Consider the following 22,416-nt stretch of genomic DNA (forward strand, 5'->3'; position numbering starts at 1 on the left):
CTTCTGGAACGGATTGAGTTCGTTAACCGAGGGGTCACTGTAAAACTAAGGAACTAAACAAAGTAAGATTGTAATACTATTATCATAATACTGTTTTTAACAAAGATTATGCAAACTTTCTCCGCCTTTGTATTCGTATGTTAATTACGTTGGGGGGGGGGATGAGAGTAGTGGTGTTTCCTTATTATTACACACTATTATACTTAACAATATATAGATCTTTGGCTAATAATAGGGACGGAATGATAAATACTGAGCGGAAAATTATTTTTTTATTATTATTTAATTTTTTGGGGGAGGGGGTTTATAGGGGGGGGGGGGTGTAAGACGAGTGTTGTTTTTGGTGATCATTAACTAGTTTTACAGTATTAGCCCACAATAATAAGAAAATTTTGCAGAAAAATCCGATTATTGTTGGTTTGAAGATCAAACAGCTGAACATCACGGGTAGTTATTCGCATTCAACTTGCAATAAAATAATAACTATTCACAGTACCAACTTCCAGTTTTCACAGTTTGCTAGGAGAGGAATTGAGCTGCACAAAAATGAAAAATAGCCCTCTAGCTTAAAAACCAACAAAGTTATGGTTGTTTGAACTTCAAAAAACTTAAAACGCCTTTTTCTCGACTTTTTGAATTTGACGCTTCACCCCCTTCTGATGCGGGGCGCCTCAATTATTTCAATGTAATTACAGTATTAGGCTAAGTATTATTTCAATAGTCTAAATCACAGAACATTACACGATAAAGGATATATAATAATAATGGTTGCCCCTCATGTAACGAGGATGGTTGCCCCTAGGGCCACCTAGGCGTAAATTTGTTTAAGGTGTAGAAGCTGTCGCCAACACAACAACCACACCCTAAGTTAATGAGTTGCATGACTCAGCGTCAAGGAATACTCCGAGAAGTCCGGACAACTCGCCAATTGCACTGGCTAACCATTACCCCGGAATACGATCTGCAAATCGATTAACATCCACGTTCCCAATTACTGCTGGGTAGACAGAGGCAAATGGTGTAAAGAAACTTGCCTATAGTAGTTCCACCCTGCCCGGGGATCGAATCTGGGTCCGCTCACTTATGAGGTAGGCATGCTGACCATTACACCACAGGTTGCCATGATGAAAGGATATTAAGCCTATATAGTCAGTGGTACCAACCAAACATATACATCTGTGTCTTTCTGTACGTTTTTGTTCATTTTGTTTTCCATCGGACCCGAAGGTTACGATACCTTTTTTGATGGGTGTACATGTAGGAGTGGTATACATCTTGAATGGGTCAATATTTATCTCAGAATCTTGAAACAGATTGCCTCTGTTAACAGTGTTTTATAAACTACCTGCAGGATTACTCATGATTTACCTCAAGAACCTATGGTAGTACCACTGCTTTTCCCAATGTAACCGAAGGACTACTAATCCAGGAAGGCAAATCAGACTAAACCCCTTTGTTGATGATTCCAGTTTTAATAGCAAATCACAATCAAGAACACCAAAATATTTATGATAAAAACTGGCTTGCTCTATATCCAGCTTATCACTGAAAACTGGAGCCTTTACCCAAAAAAATGAGGTCTTCTTTATAGATCATGAATTTGAGTACAGTATTTTACTGAAATACAGTAATACAGTAAACCCTCAATAACTCGGCAAATATGGCCTCTGACCTTGCTGAGTTATCCCAAATTCCGACTTATCGAGGCACCCCGACAAAAATACAACAATAAAAAATTATTGACCCATATATGTGGACATCAATTACTAAATGTAAAAAAGTAACACTTCCCAACACTGCAGGCAAAGAATGAAGCATCATAGTAGGTGACACAGAGGCATGGTAGGTGACACAGAGGCATTGTAGGTGACACAGAGTCATGGTAGGTGTCACAGAGGCATGGTAGGTGACAGAGGTATGGTAGGTGACACAGAGGCATGGTAGGTGAGGCAGGTGGCCAGATATGCCAAGATTTTTCCAGATAATTTTATGTGTCTTGGCATTTCCCGAGTTATACTTAAACTTTCCGAGACCATATCCATGCCGAGTTATCGAGGGTTTACTGTATCTCCATTACCCAAAATCCCTCTTAGCCAAAATTTGAATTTGCTTGGAATTTTTTGAAACATTTCTCTCAATTCCGAGTTTGTGAACGATATTCTGAGGTTGAAAATCAGGCGCATTTTCTGAAAAATTCTGTGAAAAATTCCGGAACTCTCCTAACCTCTCCATTCTGGGCCTGGGAATAAAATTTCAGGGAGTTCTGAGAGATTGCATCATGCTTTAACACATCCCCACATGCCACATGGATCACTTAGTTCATATTCTGCTGCCACTGTAGAAGGATGTTCCCTCGCTAGCTGCTGCTATTGTGTACAATTTGTGTTGTGAGCAGAGGAGCTGGCTGTTGATTGGCTGAGTGACCACTACCAACCAATAAGAGACGAGGACATTACCAACGACGTGGATGCTGGTCCCAGTCCTCCTCTCCTCAAGGCACTACAGTGGCTTGCTTTTTCCTGTATTTTTGAGGTGTTTTTGGCTGTGACAGCTACCATGGCTACCCCACTTACTGCTGATGGAACTCCAGCACCTGCCCAGCCAGGCAGAAGAGTGAAGTCGATGACCCTGGCACACAAGGAGGAGATGATAGCCGGGCTGGGCAATGGCAAGACAGTGTTTATTCTTCTTATTTAAGGGCTTATTTCTATTTTATTTTTCACATATATAACTAAGGGTAACTTTCATAGAGGTTATGTGCAGAAAAAGTGTTTTGAAAGACTAGTTTTGGGTTCATGGTGTGTATCTGGAGGGTTCCTGGAACCAATTGCCTTATTCCCCATTAATTTATAGTACCTAAGTACAGTAAAGCCTCCGATAACGACGGTTCGACCAACGACTATTCATATTTAAAACCCTGGTTAATTTAGGACTCAATTCAATTTACATCATTAGTTTATTCGTATTTACGACGAAAATATAATAAAAATAAAATAAAATAATATTTTCATATAAATAATAACTAAATCCCAATATGTATTATATAAAAAAATACTGTAAAAAAAATGAAGAGCGCCTTGCGCAAAGAAGCTGCCGAGCAAGGGAAGCTGCTGGGCTAATGAGTGGTAATGTTCATCACCGGTAAACAAGAGTCGGAGCTTGGCAGTCCCTTTGTTTTCATGCATCTGAACAGGAACAGGAGAAAAACTTTCTCAGGTTTCTTACGGCATTTTTGAGTCCCTATTCAACAAGAGTAAGAGAGCAAGTGATGGTAGTGCTGTTTCAAAAGCTAAAAGAAAGTGTATGAGCATAGCCGAGAAACTTGATGTGTTAAAACGATATGAAAAAGGTGAGAGGTCTGTGGATATTATATGGAGCAAGCAATGAACATAATATCATTTTCTGAAGTGGATCCATTAACAGAACGAAGCATTAAAATTAACAGGGACGTGAAAAACGCATATGACCTCTACACAAAGATGTATAATGAGAAAAGAAAGCGGCTGTGAAAGGTTCTTTTGACAGCTTTATTATTCAAAGGCCTAAACCACCAACTTCAGTAACAGTTTCAGCAACAGCTATGATATCTTTATGGAAAGCTTCAGCTTCAGCCGAAGTTGAACCTGATGACTTTGTCATCTGAGTAAAAACTAGCACAATATTCATTGGCTGTCCTTATGTTTAAGACTTTACCACCAATTGTGAGTAGAATTTTTGTTTTACATTAGTTAGTATTATTTAAAACATATATGAACAGTAACAAGTGTTGCTTTCATATTCTTATGTAGAGTAATGACAATGTTTTCACATGTACGCACTTACACACAATGGCGTTCCCAATCTATTTTGTTTTTTTCTTTACCATTAATGGTTAGCTACTTCTATTGTTCCATTTATTAACATTAAATAACATTACTTAATGCATACATATTCATTTTTTTTATTTTCATTTCACTACAGCAACAACCAGGGTCTTATTTCTTCAGTTTCTTATGTAGAAGTAGAACCATCGTCATTCGTCGCTAGTGTTGTAAACATGAATGAAAACAATGCAGTCTCATCTCCTCTTGTGTGTTTTAATATTCTATGTATTATTAATGAATTGCATTATTCATTTCGCATATATATATAAATTAATTTGATCAAATACTTTCAGTAAAAAACAATAACGAATCATTTGTACATATTCTTAAGATAAACAACGCGGATTCCTTGAGTGCGCAAGTATACATTGCTGTTCCACTATCACTCTCTTTTTTTCTTTAACATCAATGGTTACTTTTACTGTACATTAAATAACATTAATTAAAACATACATATTTGTTTACGTTAATTTTACTTTAGCAACAATCAGGTGTCTTATTTTCTTGCTTCAGATGGATAACTGACATTATCGGTGTAAACTCTACAACAACAATGGCGTCGCATCTCCTCTTGTGTGATCTTATTATTATTGATTTTTATTGTATAAGGAGCTTTCATAAACATTATTTAAAGAATATAGTTTGCATTTGTCATTAATTGTATTGTTTTTGGGGTAAAAGAGGATAAAAAGCCACACAAAAGATATGAAAAGGTCACACTTGGGAACGCATCTCATTATTATTGCTTTATTTTAATGGTAATTAATGATTCATGATACGATGATTCACCTTACACTGCAGTATTGGAGGACACATTACCGTCGTTATTCGAGGCTTTACTGTACACGGTTTCCAGGGACGTGCCGCTCCGTTTGCACTAATTACCCGCGTACTTGGGGTAGCACTGTATATATACACAGTACAGTATAGTCTGGATTTACGCGGTAAATTGAACCCTTGGAGGTCCGCGTAAAACGAGAAACGCGTGAACAAAATAACAGAACACATGGGATTAATTGAAATAGAGACTGGGCCGACCCCAGACTACCCTTTTTCCGACACAATACGTACTTGTAGTAAAAATTCAGGCTCTACCAGAAAAGGGAATTTCACAAACAGGCTTACATTTAATTTCTTTTTGGTAACTTTTTTAAAATGTAGAATGACACAATGTACAGTATTTACAACTTTTACAGTTGAGCAGTCACAGTTTGCTGAATGTTCGAGGGAGTGGTGATGATGCTCCAGTCAGCAAGCGTGTATCTCTAGACCGGCGAGTGGTATCCCTGGCTCATACTTGGAGTGGCTTCTCTGTCTTAGCTATGGATACTTCAAGCAGTTTGCACTTCATTACACTCGTACGACCTGCTGATGTCGGTGGGTAGAGAACTATTCCGTTATTCTGATCCTGTAAACATATTATACATCAGTTTTATATATATATATATATATATATATATATATATATATATATATATATATATATATATATATATATATATATATATATATATATATATATATATATATATACAGTTAGACCCCGACTTACGACTGCTTCGACTTACGACCGTTGGGACTTACAACCGTCGGGACTTACGACCGCCGCAGTTGTGACCATTTTTTTTTCAAATTTTTTTTTTTCCCAAATGACACACATTTTCTATACCGAAACGTTTCCAGTTAATGTAGTCTCCATGTATAATTAGAAAATTATGGGGGCCCCATGTGCATTCAGCTGACTACATTAAAGGTAAGTGCTCAGTCACACTGTATCCATTCCTTATTATTTATTACTTTCACTGTACTGTATCCATTCCTCATTATTTATTACTTTTACTGTACTGTATTTCATTGTAGATTTTTTTTATTTTTTTTTATCTATGTCGGACTTAGGACCATTCGGACTTACGACCTGGATTTGGGTCCCTAACCCCGTCGTAAGTCGGGGTCTAACTGTATATATATATATATATATATATATATATATATATATATATAATATATATATATATATATATATATATATATATATATATATATATATATATATATATATATATATATATATATATATATATATATATATATATATATATATATATATATATATATATATATATATATATATATATATATATATATATATATATATATATATTGACAATCCCTTATCCGAAATCCTTGGGGCCAGAGGCATTTCGGATTTCGGAATTTTTCAGTTTTCAGAATGGTTGTTTTTTGTTTTTTTTAGCCCACCCAGGCACAAGTCACTGACCCACATTGGAGCCTGGGGGGCGAAAATATATTAAAAATTTTCATAATAATAATTATAATAATAATAATAATAATACGGGGTAAAAAAATAATAATAATAATAATAATGATAATTCATAGTTTCAGGTCGTGTTTCTCACTTTTGATCTTTTTTTCATTCATGTATTTCTTTATTATTATTATTTTATTATTACAGTCAACCCTTAACATACGCGGGTTTAGCATACACGGATTTGCAAATACGCCGATTGCCCCGCCGGAGGAATATTCTGTACATTGAAGTAATTGAAGTACATTCAAATCGCGCGCCATTCAACTCGCGCGCGGCACCGAACACAGGACATCGCCCGCTCCCGCAACCTCACACACACACACGCATAGCTCTCCCTCACTCAGTCAGTCTCGCTGTAACCACGCTTGTGTTGACATCAGCATTGTAGTTGCAAAAATATTACATTTCCGTGAATGAATTATATCAAGCACAGTATGAATAGAATATCACTAATATAAGAGTATTTTAACCGAAAACTACCAAAACAACGAGTAACATATCTTGAACATCGGAAGGTTAGGTAAAGTCTTTTGTTTTCATGTAGTTTATCCTAATTTACATTGAAATGCATTACGTTTCAGACGTACGTATTACAGTGGAAAGTGACGGAAGCAATGACTCGCTTTCTTTCGTTCAAAAGATGTTACCGTAATCGCTTTTCGAATGGTTTTCAGTTAAAAAACTGTTGTATTACAATAATATTCTATCCTAATTCACTTGTGATGCAACAGTTTTTTTAACTGAAAACCATTCGAAAAGTGATTACGGTAACATCTTTTGAACGAAAGAAAGCGAAAGTCATTGTTTTCGTCACGATTTTATCCCACTTTCCACTGTAATACGTACGTCATTTCAGCAAAAATATTACATTTCCGTGAATGTAGTATATCAAGCACAGTATGAATAGAATATCATTGTAATATAACAGTATTTTAACCGAAAACTATTAAAAAAACGAGTAACATCTCTTGAACATTGGAAGGTTAGGTAAAGTCTTTTGTTTTCGTCATGTATTTTATCCTATTTTACATTGAAATACATCACGTTTCAGCAAAACTACTATTTATTTCTGAGAATATATTCATTCAGGCACAGTTTAGGTAAAATATACATGTGCTTTAACATTTTTTAATTGAAAACGATTTGAAAAACACGTACCCTCTAGCCCTGTTCAAGGAGAAGACTGGGAGGAGCTGTTTGGTGCTTAAGACGATGACAAGGAAAATGATTTTGATGGATTTTAATGAAAATATTCAGAAAGACCCTGGCACTGTCAAGGAAAGTGGCTGCTGAAGGCTTCCAGGACATGGCAGAGGACGAGATTAGGGAGCTAATTGAAGAGCACGACACTGAGCTGACCGAGGAGGATCTACAGGAGTTAGTAGACTCAGGCAAGGAAGAGGAAGCAAAAGGGAAAGAGGATGAGGAAGAGGAAGAGCACCAAGAAATAACGTTGGACAAGTTGGGGGAGATGACCAGGAATATTGAGGCACTGAAAAACCTGGCCTATAGTATGGACCCCTCCATGGTGCGTGCCCTGAATTTCATGCGAGGGATGGATGACGTTTTTGCTCAATACAAAAACATCATGGAAGAAATGAAAAGAAAGAGACGACATCTCCCCATCACCATGTTCTTTGATCACCGAAAGAGAGATTTAACACCATCAATCACTGTGGCGGCAGTGAGGAAGCAGCTGAATCCACCGTCGCCCCCACTTCACCACCCATTATGGAATTGAGTGACGATGAGCCCGATGACCCCCGTCCTGTCGCCGAGAATAGGTACGGTACAGTAAAGTGAAATTTTTATCTCTTTTTTTTTTTAATAGCTTTTCTTGCCATGTTTATTGTTTGTAAAAATGCACAGCACAGTACAGTACAGTTCAGTACTGTACATAGGAAGTGGAGGTGCAGTTATTCACAAAACATTTGTGTTTGTTGTCGGCCGTAGTGACGGTGAGGAGGTGGAGGGGACGGAGGGGGGAGCGAGTTGGGAGGAGTGGTGACCTAGGACGCGGGAGGAGGGACGAGTGGAGATGCCAGCCAGTACATTACGGGTGTATTAATTGTTTTTATAGCTATTTTTGCATTTTAATATTAAATACTGTACATTACATTTCAACGAAACTACCATTTATTTCTGAGAACATGGGAATGTAATATTTTTTCTGAAATGATGTACGTATTACAGTGGAAAGTGGGATAAAATTGTGACGAAAGCAATGACTTTCTCTTTCTTTCGTTCAAAAGATGTTACCGTAATCACTTTTCGAATGGTTTTCAGTTGTGGGATTATAAGGCTAATGATAGGATAGAATATTATTGTAATACAGTACGAGTACAGTACAACAGTTTTTTAACTGAAAACCATTCGAAAAGCGATTACGGTAAAATCTTTTGAATAACGAAAGAAAGCGAAAGTCATTGTTTTCATAATTTTATCCCACTTTCCACTGTACAGTAATATGTACGTCATTTCAGCCAAAATATTACATTTCCATATTTATTTCTGAGAATATATTCATTCAGTCACAGTTAAGGTAAAATATACTTGTGATGTAATATTTTAATGAAAATACGGTATCGTAGTTTTCTTTTGTTTTAAATTTAATTAACAAGGATTGATGTTTCAAATGTAATGAACAAACATTTATGTACAGTATCTATAAATAAACTTTAAAAAATGAATATTTTATGTTTTACATCGTCCTGTGCTACCATACCATGCATTTGGCTATTTTGGGCTAGCTATGATGACGCAAGAGATCTGCCCTGGCGACTGTACCGACACTCACAGCTGGTGGTGCGTTGGTGCGTCGTTTCCATTGTTTACTGGTAATTACTGGTAAATATTTTTCAACCTAACGAAACTATCACCCGTTTAGAGGTCGACCCTCAATTTTTTGCCAAATAATTTGGTCTTAAAAACTCGAACTACACAAAAGGTATATACGGTAAATAAGGACATGGGGGCCAGGTTTTTTTAGGGGGGTATCTCTGTTACTTAACCCCAGCGTATGTTAAGGGCCGACTGTATATATATATATACAGTATATATATATATATATATATATATATATATATATATATATATATATATATATATATATATATATATATATATATATATATATATATATATATATATATATATATACATATATACATATATATATATATTATATATATATATGTACCAATTAGTAATGAAAAGTTGTGCAGTTCCTTCAGCAAATGAAGCTCACCAACTTACAATAGGCTAAATTACCTTACAACGTGTTTTCAGTAGGCTATGTTGAAGTTCTTAGCACAGGCTAACTTATCATATCACATACGGTATCACAGTTCTCATTGATCTACAAAAAATACCGGTAATAAAAACCTTTTTGATATTTCACACTTAATATAATACCCGGTAATCTACTTCAACCTCCTATTGTTTACAACGACACATGACGCACCACCAGCTGTTGAGTATTAGCTACACGGTACACGTGTTTTTCGAATCGTTTTCAGTTAAAAAACTGTTACATCACATGTATATTTTACCTTAACTGTGCCTGAATGAATATATTCTCGGAAATAAATAGTAGTTTTGCTGAAACGTGATGTATTTTAATGTAAAATAGGATAAAATACATGACAAAAACAAAAGATTTTACCTAACCTTCCGATGTTCAAGAGAAGTTACTCGTTTTTTAAATAGTTTTTGGTTAAAATATTGTTATATTACAATGGTATTCAATTCATACTGTGCTTGATATAATGCATTCACGGAAATGTAATATTTTTGCTGAAATGACGTACAGGTAGTTCTGCTTTAACGCGATAATTGTGTTCTTGTAAAATATCGTGTTATAGAAAATCGCGGAATAGAAATAACAGGGCTTATGGAGAAAATAGGGTTAGGTGTAGATTACTCGAAATCGAAAAAATTTAGTAGTTAGCCTAACACAAAGGATATCACAGTCTAAATAAATGTTACATTCATATCTAATAATGAAATCATACAGTAAATGTAACACTTTACTTGATGGGGGAGAAGGGTGATTTTGAGGTTGATAAAATCGAGCTTCTCTTCAAGTGTTATATCCTTTCTTTTACGATCATCACCGGGAATTCTATCACCAGAACGCTTCTTGTTGATATTCTTCTTTACCATATTCACAGTTAATACCACAAAATTGGAGAAATAGTAAGCAAAAATCGCGTTATAGCAAACAAGCGTTTGCGTTATACAAATATCGTTCCTAATTCATAAATCGCGTTAGAGCAAATTCGCGTTATCAAAACACGCGTTATAGCAGAAATCACTGTATTATAAAACTGTCTAACATACCGTAAAAGAACATTATACCCCTGTAATAAACACAGCTATCATCACACACCCCTCCCCATGCCCCCCCCCATTTGCCAGTGAGGAGACAAGAGAGGGAAAGTGACCGCGAGATTGGGCTATTTATAGCCGTGGAGGTGGTCAGTAATGCATATCGATATATTTACTGATAATAATACTTATCTCCTATAAATAATTAATTTAAAATTTATTTTTTTACAAGGAATATTCAGTAAATGACTGCGTTAATTCTTGAAACTACCGACAATTAAATACAGAAGCTTAAGTGACGTCACTAGTGTTTACACTACACCAGCTGGTAACATTTGATGCCATTACTTGAAGTGAATTGGCCTTAGTTTAAGTAACTAACCATAAATAAATACAAAAAGTAAAAAAAAGATCAAAAGTGAGAAATAATATACTGTATGTATGTTGTGTTGTCAAAGTAAGAGGAATAATTGAAACTGCAATTGTGTGTAAATGAGGCAGAAAGTCAGGTCAGCGCTGAACCTGGGACTTGGTCACAATTTTCGTGATGCCATATGGCAGCAGGGTCTACCATTAGACAACACATTATGCTTCCAATATCTTCCCAGGCGGTAGTATCTACCTGTTTGGTAGCTGCCTACTACCTACACAATTTTTAGTAATATTACTTTGATACGTGATAAATTAGACAAACAATGAAAATAAACATCAAATTTAATTACCAAGACGCTTCCCATTGGCAGCTGTATGAAGAGGGGGAGATGGGCTATTTTTATCCCGTCTTTGTGTCTGAAGTGGCCAGTAATACCATATATTTACTGATCATAATATTTCTACGGAAAGTGGGATAAAATCGCGGGGATTTAAAAACAATAATACGACTTTCGCTTTTCGCTCAAAAGATGTTACCGTAATCGCTGACATTGGTTTTCAGTTAAAACTGTTGTTTTACAATAATATTCTATCCTAATTGACTTGAATATATACTATGATACCATATTTCTGAATATTTGTATTAGTAATCCATCCAACCATTTTCCTTGTCATCACCAGCACCAAACAAGCTTTTCCCAGTCCCTCCTTGAACAGGGCCAGGGCACGGTTTTAATCGCTTAATTAAAAAACTGTTACATCACACGTATATTTTACCTAAACTGCGCCTGAATGAATATATTCTCGGAAATAAATAATAGTTTTGCTGAAGCGTGATGTATTTTAATGTAAAATAGGATAAAATACATGACGAAAACAAAAGATTTTACCTAAGCTTCCGATGTTCTTGAGATGTTATTCGTTTTTTTACTAGTTTTCGGTTAAAATACTGTTAAATTACAATGATATTCTATTCATACTGTGCTTGATATAATACATTCATGGAAATGTAATATTTTTGCTGAAATTACGTACGTATTACAGTGGAAAGTGGGATAAAATCGTGACAAAAACAATGACTTTGAAATATAATGCAATATTAACCACTAAATCGGTTAATTCGGACAATCGGCTAAAACGGACACCCTTCCCTCCCTATTAGTCCGAATTAACGAGGGTCGACTGCAGTTACTGTTAAAAGCCATTTTTCAACCTAACGAACTATTATCCGGCGAGAGGCTCACCCCTGACTTTTTTCCAACAATTTAGTCTTAAAAACTGGTCCACACACAGGTATATACAAATATATAAATAGGTTTGTGGGGGGCAGCAAAAATACGCGGATTTTTAACATCCACGGGTATCTCTGTTACGTAACCCCCGCGTATGTTAAGGGCCGACTGTACATTATTATTGTTATTATTATTATTATTATTATTAATTTTATTATTATATTTTATTATTATTATTATTGTTAACATTATTATTATATTTTGGTGTATTTTTTATTAAAAATTTTATTTACTATGAATAATTGTTATTATAATTATTATAATTATTATTATAATATTTATTATAATTATTATTATAATATTTATTATAATTATTATTATAATATTTATTATAATTATTATTACTATTACATTTTTGCCCCCCAGGCCCCGATGTGGGTCAGTGATCTATGCCTGGGTGGGCTAATCACTGTTAAAAAAAAAAAAAAAAAAAAAATTGACCCACAAAAAAAACTTTCGGTATTCAGTGCTTTTCGGTTTTCGGAATTTCAGATATAGGGTTGTCAACCTGACAAATAAATTTATGTAACATATTATCACTGACCATCAATAAGGTTTATTGATTTTAATTCCTTAATCAACCTAGCTTCAACCAGACGTCTTTCTGTGACACAAGATGATTTAAATACTTCTAAGCTTTTTTCCCAAGCAATGGGATGATTATTATTCCTAACATGAACGAACAGGGCACTGTTTTCAGATGCTGTTCTGATATTGGACTTATGTTGTTTGATTCTGAGCTGCAGTGTTTTTCCTGTCTGTCCTACATAATTACAATTACATTTGCTACATGGAATACAATAAACACTTCCATTTACATTCAAACTTGGGCTATTTCTTATTAACATATTGGTAATGGTTGAGTCATACTTGAAAACAACATTAATATTTAGTAGCTTGAGGGACTGAACTAACGGGACAAATTCATTACGATAGGGCAGAGTCAAAATATTCTTAAGTGTAGGAATTTGCCTGGTTTGAGAGGAATGAAAGGATTTTTTAGCCCTTTTAAAACAACGATCAACAAACACAGAAGGGTACCCGAGTTTCTGTGCAATGGAACAAATGTGTTTCAATTCATCGTCAATAAATTCAGAGTCACAAATACGCAGACATCTTAAGAACATAGCAGAAAAAACTGACATTTTGGTAGACTCCAGGTGATTCGATAAAAAGTGTATGAAACTGTCTACCTGTGTGGGCTTTCTGTATACCTTAAATTTGTAGTTTTGGTCATTTCTCATGATAAGCATATCAAGGAATGGAAGGTATCCATTTATTTCTCTTTCAATTTTGAATGTGATACTTGGGACAATATCATTAAGCTTGTATAAAAATTCCAATGGGTCACTGTTTTTAGGCCAAAGACAAAGAACATCATCTACATATCTATATACTATAATAATATATATATATATATATATATATATATATATATATATATATATATATATATATATATATATATATATATTTATATATATATATATATATATTTTTTTTTTTTATATATATATATATATATATATATATATATATATATATATATATATATATATATATATATATATATATATATATATATATATATATATATATATATATATATATATATATATATATATATATATATATATATATTTATATATAATTTTTTTTTTCCAGCAATGTAAGTTATATTCTGCTAAGTTAATTCAGTGACATTTTATAAGCGAAAAACTTAAACTCCCTCTATAGGATTCATAACTAAGCACTTGGTAATCCCCCTGCTGGCTGTCAACACCTCACCTCCCCCTCCCCCTTCCTCCCAGCTAGGGTGAAAGTAGTCTTAGGCTTAAAGTTTTTATCTTATAAAATGTTACAGACTAGACTTAGCAGAATATAACTTGCATTGCTGGAATCCTTGGAAGATAGCGAATAATTTGAGTACAGTATAGACATTACATAGTTTGCACAAAATAAAATTTTTTTTAGTCCTTTAGTGTAGTACATTTAAGTACAAAGTTGGTACAGTAATATGTTGCTCAAAATTATGGCTTTTTCACAGGAAAAAGTCTGTATAACTAATCCCAGTGGTTAGGATATTATGGCATTGAATGTTTTGTTTTTGTTTTTTGTTTTTCGGGGAATAGCCCACCCGGGGACAGATCATCGACCCACAACGGGGCAAAGGGAGCAAAAAAATGAGAGTAAAAAGAAATTAAAAATAGAAAATAAAAATATTATATTAATCTACATCACGAAGATGCCGGAAAACCAGCTTTTTGAAGTGAGACAGATTGTATGAGTATGGAAACACAGAATAAGGCAGAGACTTCCACAGTTTGGCTTTGTGAGGAAAGGATGTACTATAACGAGTTATTCTAGTGTGACCGACATCCACAGAGAAAGAGTGGGCACCGTGGCCAAGACTGATGTTACGAGCCCACGGTCTTGCCAGCGGTACACAGGATGCCTAATCCATCGAACATTGCCCTTTAAAGTACCTGTAAAAGAGAGAGAGTGAAGCAACATTGTGGCGAAGAGAAAGGAAGGAAAGAGTTATTAAGACAAAATGCCTTTGATTTCACCCAATCTAACAGTTGGACAGAAGAAGAGCCACCCCAGATATGAGAGCAATACTCCAAGTTAAGACGAATGAATCCCTTATACAGTACAGTAGAACGTCCATATAATGCGAGATACGTTCCAAGAGAGGTTGCCTTAAACGGAATTCTCACTAAATCAAAGCGTTGTTTCAATAGAATAATTTAGTTTGGTACTTTAGAGAAACACAAAATACTAAAAAGACTGAGAGTCTTCCCAGATGCACCTCAGCCCATCTCCTAGAATAAACAAAACATTGTTTATTGTAGTATTATGTTAAAACAAACACTCATAAATCAACACAGCTAAAATTATGGGACGTGAAATGGTCTGTTTATTAGCGATCATCTATTGTGAAGATTGGGGGGGGGGAGGTGAGGTGAGGTGATATGTTTGACAGTTGATGCCAAGGTCTAGTGCTTATTTATTTATCTGTCCTTAAGAGTGACTTTAAGTTTTTCTCTTATAAAATGTCACTGAACTGACATGTTCTAATTAATTTTATTACAAAGGGGTAAAATTTTTATCTCGTGCAAAATACATGACGTTTATATTCAAATTATTTGCTGTCTTGCAAGGATTCTAGCAATGCAAATTATATTCTCCTAATTGCAATATTATATAAGATAAAACTTAAAGCCTAAAATCACCAAACCCTGGCTGGGAAGATGGGGGAGAGGGAGGGAGGGAGGAAGGGGAGGTAACATGTTTGACAGTTGGCACCGAAGGTCTAGTGAAGTATTTATTTGTTTATTTATGTCCTTTAGATTGAGTTTTTGTTTTTTGTTTATATAATGTCACAGAAGTGACCGGGGAGAATATAATTTAAATTGCTGGAATTCTTATATGATAGTGATTAATTAGAATATAAACATGCTACAGTTTGCACTACACAAAAATTTTAGTAATCATTTAGTACATTATTTTGAGTACATGTACAGTACAGCTTTGCCCTTAGGACAGTGTAGCATGCCCAGAGAAACATTAGTCGCGAATTTTAAAATATGATGCACCAGATTGACTCGCACAAAATAGGAAAGATTTGCATTAAATTAAAACATTGTCCTTAATTGTGGTTGTCGCTTTAAATCAATAATCTTAAATTGAATTGCTTTAAATCGAAGTTTTACTGTATCTACCCCAAAATACTAGTTGAAAAAACCATAACACCTCAAAGCTTTGTCCAGTAGCCTCGTGGTTACAAATGATGAGCTAACCTAGCTACACTGACATGATTAATCACTGTTAAGCAGTATTCTATCAGTAAACACTATTAATAATAGTAAATCCAGTGAAATATGGCAGGGAGCTAGGAGAGCTACAACTACAGTCGACGCGCTAACTAGCAGTCACTCATTCCCTTTACCCGCTCCCATTGCCAGGCATACGTATGGGAGAAATGTATGTCCTTTTCTCTCTTCACTTGTTTGGGCGCTTTCCCGCAGCTGGATGAAGGTGGTTGAGGGCATTTGGGAGCCATAACAAGCATGAGGAACACAGTTGTTACGAGAGCAGAGTAGCACGAACGAGATAGACAAATTTATATACCAGACTGAGGCGGGGCGCACGTGGGCCAGCCTCCCGAGACAAGAGAGACACCTTGCGGGACGCCACAAAACTCACCTGCTCCCTGTACCAGCCGCAAAAATGCCGGCAACTTTAAAACTACCAACAGACATTCTTGGGTACATCCACAAATAATAGATGACTTCGAAATAAAAATCTGCTAATTATCCGGGAGTGCTGCACAGTAAACCCTAGAAGATTCGGACCCGGTAAATCCTGATTTCGGAAGATTCGGACAAAAATTTTGGGGGTTCTGGGTTAAGAAGCCTCCCAGAAGCCTCCCTAAAATGTATTCCCAAAATAGAACAAAGAATATTTTGGGCCTGTGAGCACTAGTTGACTGGTCGAATGGGTCACTGGTCCCTTGAGACAGTGGGAAACAGAGTTGACAATTGTTATTTGTGGGAATATTATTTCATTCACTCTAGTAATGATACAATGTTTCTATTATGTTATCGTAGGCAAATGCATGGTTTACATACGGTAATTTGTTTATCACTGTGTCTGTCACCATTTTGAAATTAGACTAAAATATATGTACAGATTACAGATTGCCCCGGAGGGGGCTAGTTTATCCCTTACATCCTGTGCAATGTGAAGAGCAGAAGCATTTACAGTGCCCAACTGGAAAGCATGCTAAGTTCATGCTTGCCTTTATGACTCATGCATTAAGGGCATGGAAGCCTGAAGGGTCATAGGTTTTGTCATTAAGTTACATAAAGTGACAGAATGATGAGTGTGTGGAGGGGAAAAATTCCCGGTACATTTCATCTGTTTATAGCAAAGAGTGGCAGGTCCCTAATAATGTCAAGTGCCAGGCCTGTCACTAGGAGGAGGGATATCTGGTCAGGGAGGGGAGAGGTGTTGGTAACGGCTGGGGACCTGTAGGAGGAAGTCATAGGGCAAGTGAGGATGTAGTGAGAGAGGGTGTGAGTCGGGTTGGCCACAAAGTTTACAAACAGTGCGGCCAGACTCAGGGTTGCCAATGTACTCCCATAGATACCTGTACCCTAGGCGCAGTCTCATGTACATAATCTTTTGAGATCGAGTCAGAGATTGATACTCTTTGTAGTGGCAATTGAAGTCACCGGTTACAGAGTCAGAGTGGCATAAAGTGACGCTACCCCGTTGTTTCAGGTGTGTCCATTTTACGTCGAATGCTTCTCGTTGTGTGGCGTGTATGCGAGATTTGAGGTGATTCAGGGAGAGGGTGAGGGTGGCTTCAATATCTTCTTCTTGTGTCGCTTCTTTGGCAAGTCGATCAACAGTGTCACAGGCAGTTATTCCTATATGTGACGGGATCCAAATAAGCTTGACACGGATGTCATCAGTTTGTTCTAGCCCGGCGACGGCGGCTAGGGTGTGTTGGGCGGCAGGGGAGGAGGGGGAGGGTAATTTGAGCCTCGCTAGCGCAGAAGTGCTGTCACTGATTATAAGGAGGTTCCGGCGTTCAGTGCGAGCATAGGTCGACCCCTCATGAATGCCCGCGAGGATGGCTATGCTTTCAGTGTCAATGGAGGAGGCCCAGTCGTGGACTCTGATTTTCCTGTGGGCCTGGCGCTCAGGAATCCACACAGCTGCCCCAGTGCAGCCCAGCGTGGTGACAGACCCATCGCAGTAGACGAGGATAAGAGGGAGGGAGGTCGTAAGAGAAGAGGCTATATCATCAATCTGCTCACGGCAGTTAAGTTTGAGCATATACCGCAGTTGGGTGGATTTACGACCAGGGAAGGTGTGGACGACAACATCAACAATCGGGGAAGTCCACGGCGGTAGAGGCGGATGAGTGTACTCGGGAGGGAGAGAGGTCGAGGGGGTGTAGAGGTGATAAAGCAGGATGTCAGCGGCAGTGTGGACGGGCCAGTGTTGAGAGAGGGAGGGAGAGGTAATGGGGGCAGGCCGGCGCAGGAGGGAGTCAAGATGTGAGTTCAGTGAGCGGGACAGGGGAGTCGGTAATATATGTATTTTGATTGTACGCCTGGCAACGGACCGGAAGCGAGGGAAGTAAATTACTGGGTCGGCTAGTTAGCGCATCAGCCGGTGAAGTAAAATGTCGCTCCTCCCTGCCATATATCACTGGATTTACTGTGTATTACATTTACTGACACATATATAGTGCTTATTAGTGATTAATCATGGCATCTAAGGCAAGTGGTGGTGTGATGAGAATGCATGTACAGTCACAATCCAAAGTTTCGACATCCCCCTGGCTGGGTGTTCGCCAAGGTCAGGGTTGAGGTAAGGCTGGGTGATCGGACACAGACTTTCCACCACCACAATACTCCGAGACTCGCAGCACATGAGCATCGTAGTGCCTCGTTGCCACATTGCTAAACTAGTCTGCGTCCAATCACCCAGCCTTACCTCAGCCCTGGCCTCGGCGAACACCCAGCCAGGGGGGTGTAGAAACTTTGGATTGTGACTGTACATTTATCTATTGTGCAGAAACTTGAGTTAATAAAGAAGTTAGAGTCTGGTATGTCCGTGGCTTGCGTCTGTGATGAATATGATATGAAGAAACAAACTGTGTCAGACAAATGTAAGGCCAAGGATAAACTTACCACATTTGCAATGAAGTATGATGTTGATGGTGCCAGTACGGCTAGTCCAAGGAAGCATATGAAAGTGCCAAAGGATAAAGAGTTGGAAGAAGCAGTGCACAAGTGGTTTGTTCAGCAGCATGCGTGTGGGGTTAAAGTTCGTGAAGTGGAGATAGCTGCAGCAGCTAATAAGCAGGCTCAGTATTTGGGTATTCCATTCAAAGCTGGTGATGGTTGGCTGTGGAGGTTCTGGAATCGCCATGGCATACATAACAGGAAGTTGCACGGTGAGACTGGAAGTACACAAACCGAAGAAGTTGAGCCATTTATGCTAAAGCTAAACCAACTCATCAAGGATGAGGGGCTGAACTTGGCACAAGTTTATAATGCTGGCGTGACAGGGTTATTTTGGCGGTCACTCCCCAAGAACACCCTAGTCTTTAATCATGAAGTATCCACACCAGGCCAAAAAGTGAGTAAGGAGCACATTTCTGCATTATGCTGTGCTAATGCTAATGGTATGCACCGCTTAAAGTTAGCTGTCATTGGCAAGTCTTTGCGCCCACGAGTGCTAAAGGATTGTATTCGCCAGTTGCCAGTTTCTACTACCTTTCCAAGAATGCATGGTTTTATCGTGAGGTCTTCAATGACTGTTTTTTAAGCACTTCATCCCTGATGTACTCAAATACCAAGAAGAGGTTATGATGCTGGATTCTGAAGATGTCAAAGCAATTCTGTTGGTTGATAATGTGCCAGCTCACCCTAGTGCTGAGAAACTGGTCAGCAGTGATGGTAAAACTTGTGCCCTGTTTCTGTCTCCCAACACTATGTCCAGTATTCAGCCTATGGACCATGCAAGAGGCTGTACCAGAGGAAGTACCTGGATGAAGTGCTGGTAGTGCTGGAAAACAAAGATGATGTTGTAAATGATACAAGAGGGCAATGTACCTTAACCAACATCAAGAAATACAATTTGAAATCAGCCATATTTAACTTTGCTGCTTCGTGGAAGGACATCAAGATATCCGCCTTAGCTAACAGCTGGAAGAAACTTCTGCTTGATACTGAGCCTGAATTCGTCTTTGAGGGATTTGCGGTAATGGATTTTCATCAAATGTTACACCTTGGTGTAGAAAACAATATAACCATGGAGGATGTGGAGACATGGTTGGATGAGAATGAGGGTGATCCAGGTTACCAGATGCTTTTGGCTGAGGAGATTGCCGATGCTGTCCGTGCTGTTGACACAGAGGACGACGACGCGGAGAACAATGATGAAGAGTAGTCGTGTGTGAAGATGCCTACAGTTAAGTTGTCTGTTGTACAAGAGTCAGTCGACAACATCTTAACTTATATTGAGTGCACGTCCGGTTCTCAAATCCACAACTATAATGAACACTTTTGGACTTTTAGAGAACTTATTATAAGGGAGCAGTACAATGCAGGGAAGTAACTTAAGCTGGACCCTTTCTTCATGCCTGTTACTTCTGCCCCCTCCTGCCTCCCAGCCAAGCCAAACTGAGGAGCATCCCTGCTCCTCTGACTCAGAATAATAAGTTGTTCTCAGTCCCCACCATATGATCACGGCAACACAAACTCATCTATCCACTGCATGGAGTAAGTGAAACTACATTAGTACTGTATTTTTGGTGTTTCTTATATAATTCATTATTCGCCGGGAGATACGGACAATCGGCTTTTTCGGACAGGTGGTCCCCCCTTTTAGTCAGGATCTTCAAGGGTTCTCTGTATATATACAGGAGGTCCCTGGGCTACGTACAGCCAACTGAAGAATATCTGTCAATATTAACGAGGTTTCATAAGTTCAACTTTTAATTTAGATTTTTTACTATTTTTTATTAGCCCACCTTTCTACATTAGACAACACGATATGCTTCCAATATCTTCCCAGTTGGTAGTACCTCCCTGTTTGATAGTTACCTACTACCATTATATACCTGATGACTTATTTTTTTTACTTTCATATACTTCTATTTTGTCATTATGTTTTTTCCTTTCTCTTAAATTTAGTGAGTTTAGATGTAAAACCTCGATAAATTGGACTTCAATATATTAGATTTTTTTTTAGGTTGGGGGGTGGCGCTCTGGGGTGCTCTGAATGGCTCCTCTATTCACAAGAAAAAAAAATGGGACAATCCTGCATCAGTACAGATGGTTTGTGTAATCGTACATGCAGTTGAACGTTTGTGTGTGGGTGTTGTTTGGCACGTGCCTCACTGTCTCAGACTCTCTCAGTCTCAGTGCGAGTCCTGCCTTCATATGTATAGCATCAGTGTGCCTCACCGTGCTACCTACACTCATTTATATGAACTTTAACTGAGATACTGGAGGGTTTTAAGAAATGTGTTAAAGTTATGTTCTGTACTGTATTTTAAGTCTTATAAGATACACTATTTTGTCTGAAAAATGGCTAAAAAAAATTTACCTTCATCCTATATGTTAAGTTGCGGTCTCCCATAGCCTAATAAATCCCCCAGTTGCTGTTTCCAGTTGACTAAATTCTACCTAACCCAACTCCAGAATTAAAAAAAGATATTGTTTACCTAAACACATTATTATTATATTTAATTAATTAAAAAATTATTGTTGTAAATATAAAAGCTGTATTTGTAACTACTGTACTGTACTGATGATGATAACTCGAGATGATTAGCATCTATACGGCAGACACCCAACTCTTCAGAGCTAAGCAGTAACCATTTCTGAACTCTTACAAGCATTGCTATGTACTGATGTTTTACCTGTAACATTTATCTTTGAAATCTACAAATACCTGATACAAATGAAGATTTACAAGCAACTTTCTTTTCACTTTTGCGTCTGTTAACATCACTGGCGGCATTGTAGCCAGGGTAATTGCATCACTGTAACCACCAGGCTACTGGGCCAAGATGTGAGGTTTTATGGTTGTTTTTAAACTCATATTTTAGGATAGATATATGTAACTTTCTTCATTTATTTTTCCTCAGTTACATGCACACACCATCCTACATACATATCATGAAAGTAAATTAAAAGAAATAATAGTCATAAGGGCAAACACATAAAGGGAATGTACATTTCTTTGCACATGAGTTAGCTGGCTCAGTGGGAGAGCGGGAGGAGGGCGCAGAGTGGGAAGAAAGCGTTGCTAGAGAGTCAGCGGAGGTAGCGTCCCTCCTGGTCTGAGTTGCTGTGGCGAAGCAGGGAGTGTATGCAAATGGCGATTGTTAATCTTTCAATTGGCTTTTATTTACTGGTTTTTGCTGCATTGTATAAAAATGTTGTTTGAAGTAGCACCATAAATAACATAAGCAGGGTAGGTAATTTGGTTTATAATTGCTGGGAAAGGAGGTACGGAGAGTTGAGAGTTTGCTTCAGCGTTTTGACACACCATGTCGGCCGTTACTTTACGTCGGGGATAATATTCCTTACTTTTTTCTTATATATCTGTACTTATAATAGTATTGTATTTGTGATAGTAAAACAAGACTCATCACTATGGCCACATGCCCTTAGCTTTCCCCCTACCACTTCAG

The 22,416-nt window shown here is 37.4% G+C and overlaps 1 protein-coding gene across 1 annotated transcript in view; it reads left to right on the forward strand.

The window, feature by feature from the left end:
- The window catches only part of LOC121870391 (mediator of RNA polymerase II transcription subunit 16-like), a gene marked incomplete in the record, with an annotated part of 168,675 nt that overhangs the window by 73,549 nt on the left and 72,710 nt on the right, over positions 1–22,416 (forward strand). The window contains 1 exon segment of the mRNA XM_042372215.1: positions 5,060–5,240. Within this exon segment, the coding sequence (XP_042228149.1) occupies positions 5,060–5,240 (181 nt within the window).

The sequence above is a fragment of the Homarus americanus genome, unplaced genomic scaffold (genome assembly GCF_018991925.1).
Source record: "Homarus americanus isolate GMGI-L3 unplaced genomic scaffold, GMGI_Hamer_2.0 scaffold40856, whole genome shotgun sequence".
Classification (NCBI taxonomy): Eukaryota; Metazoa; Arthropoda; class Malacostraca; order Decapoda; family Nephropidae; genus Homarus; species Homarus americanus.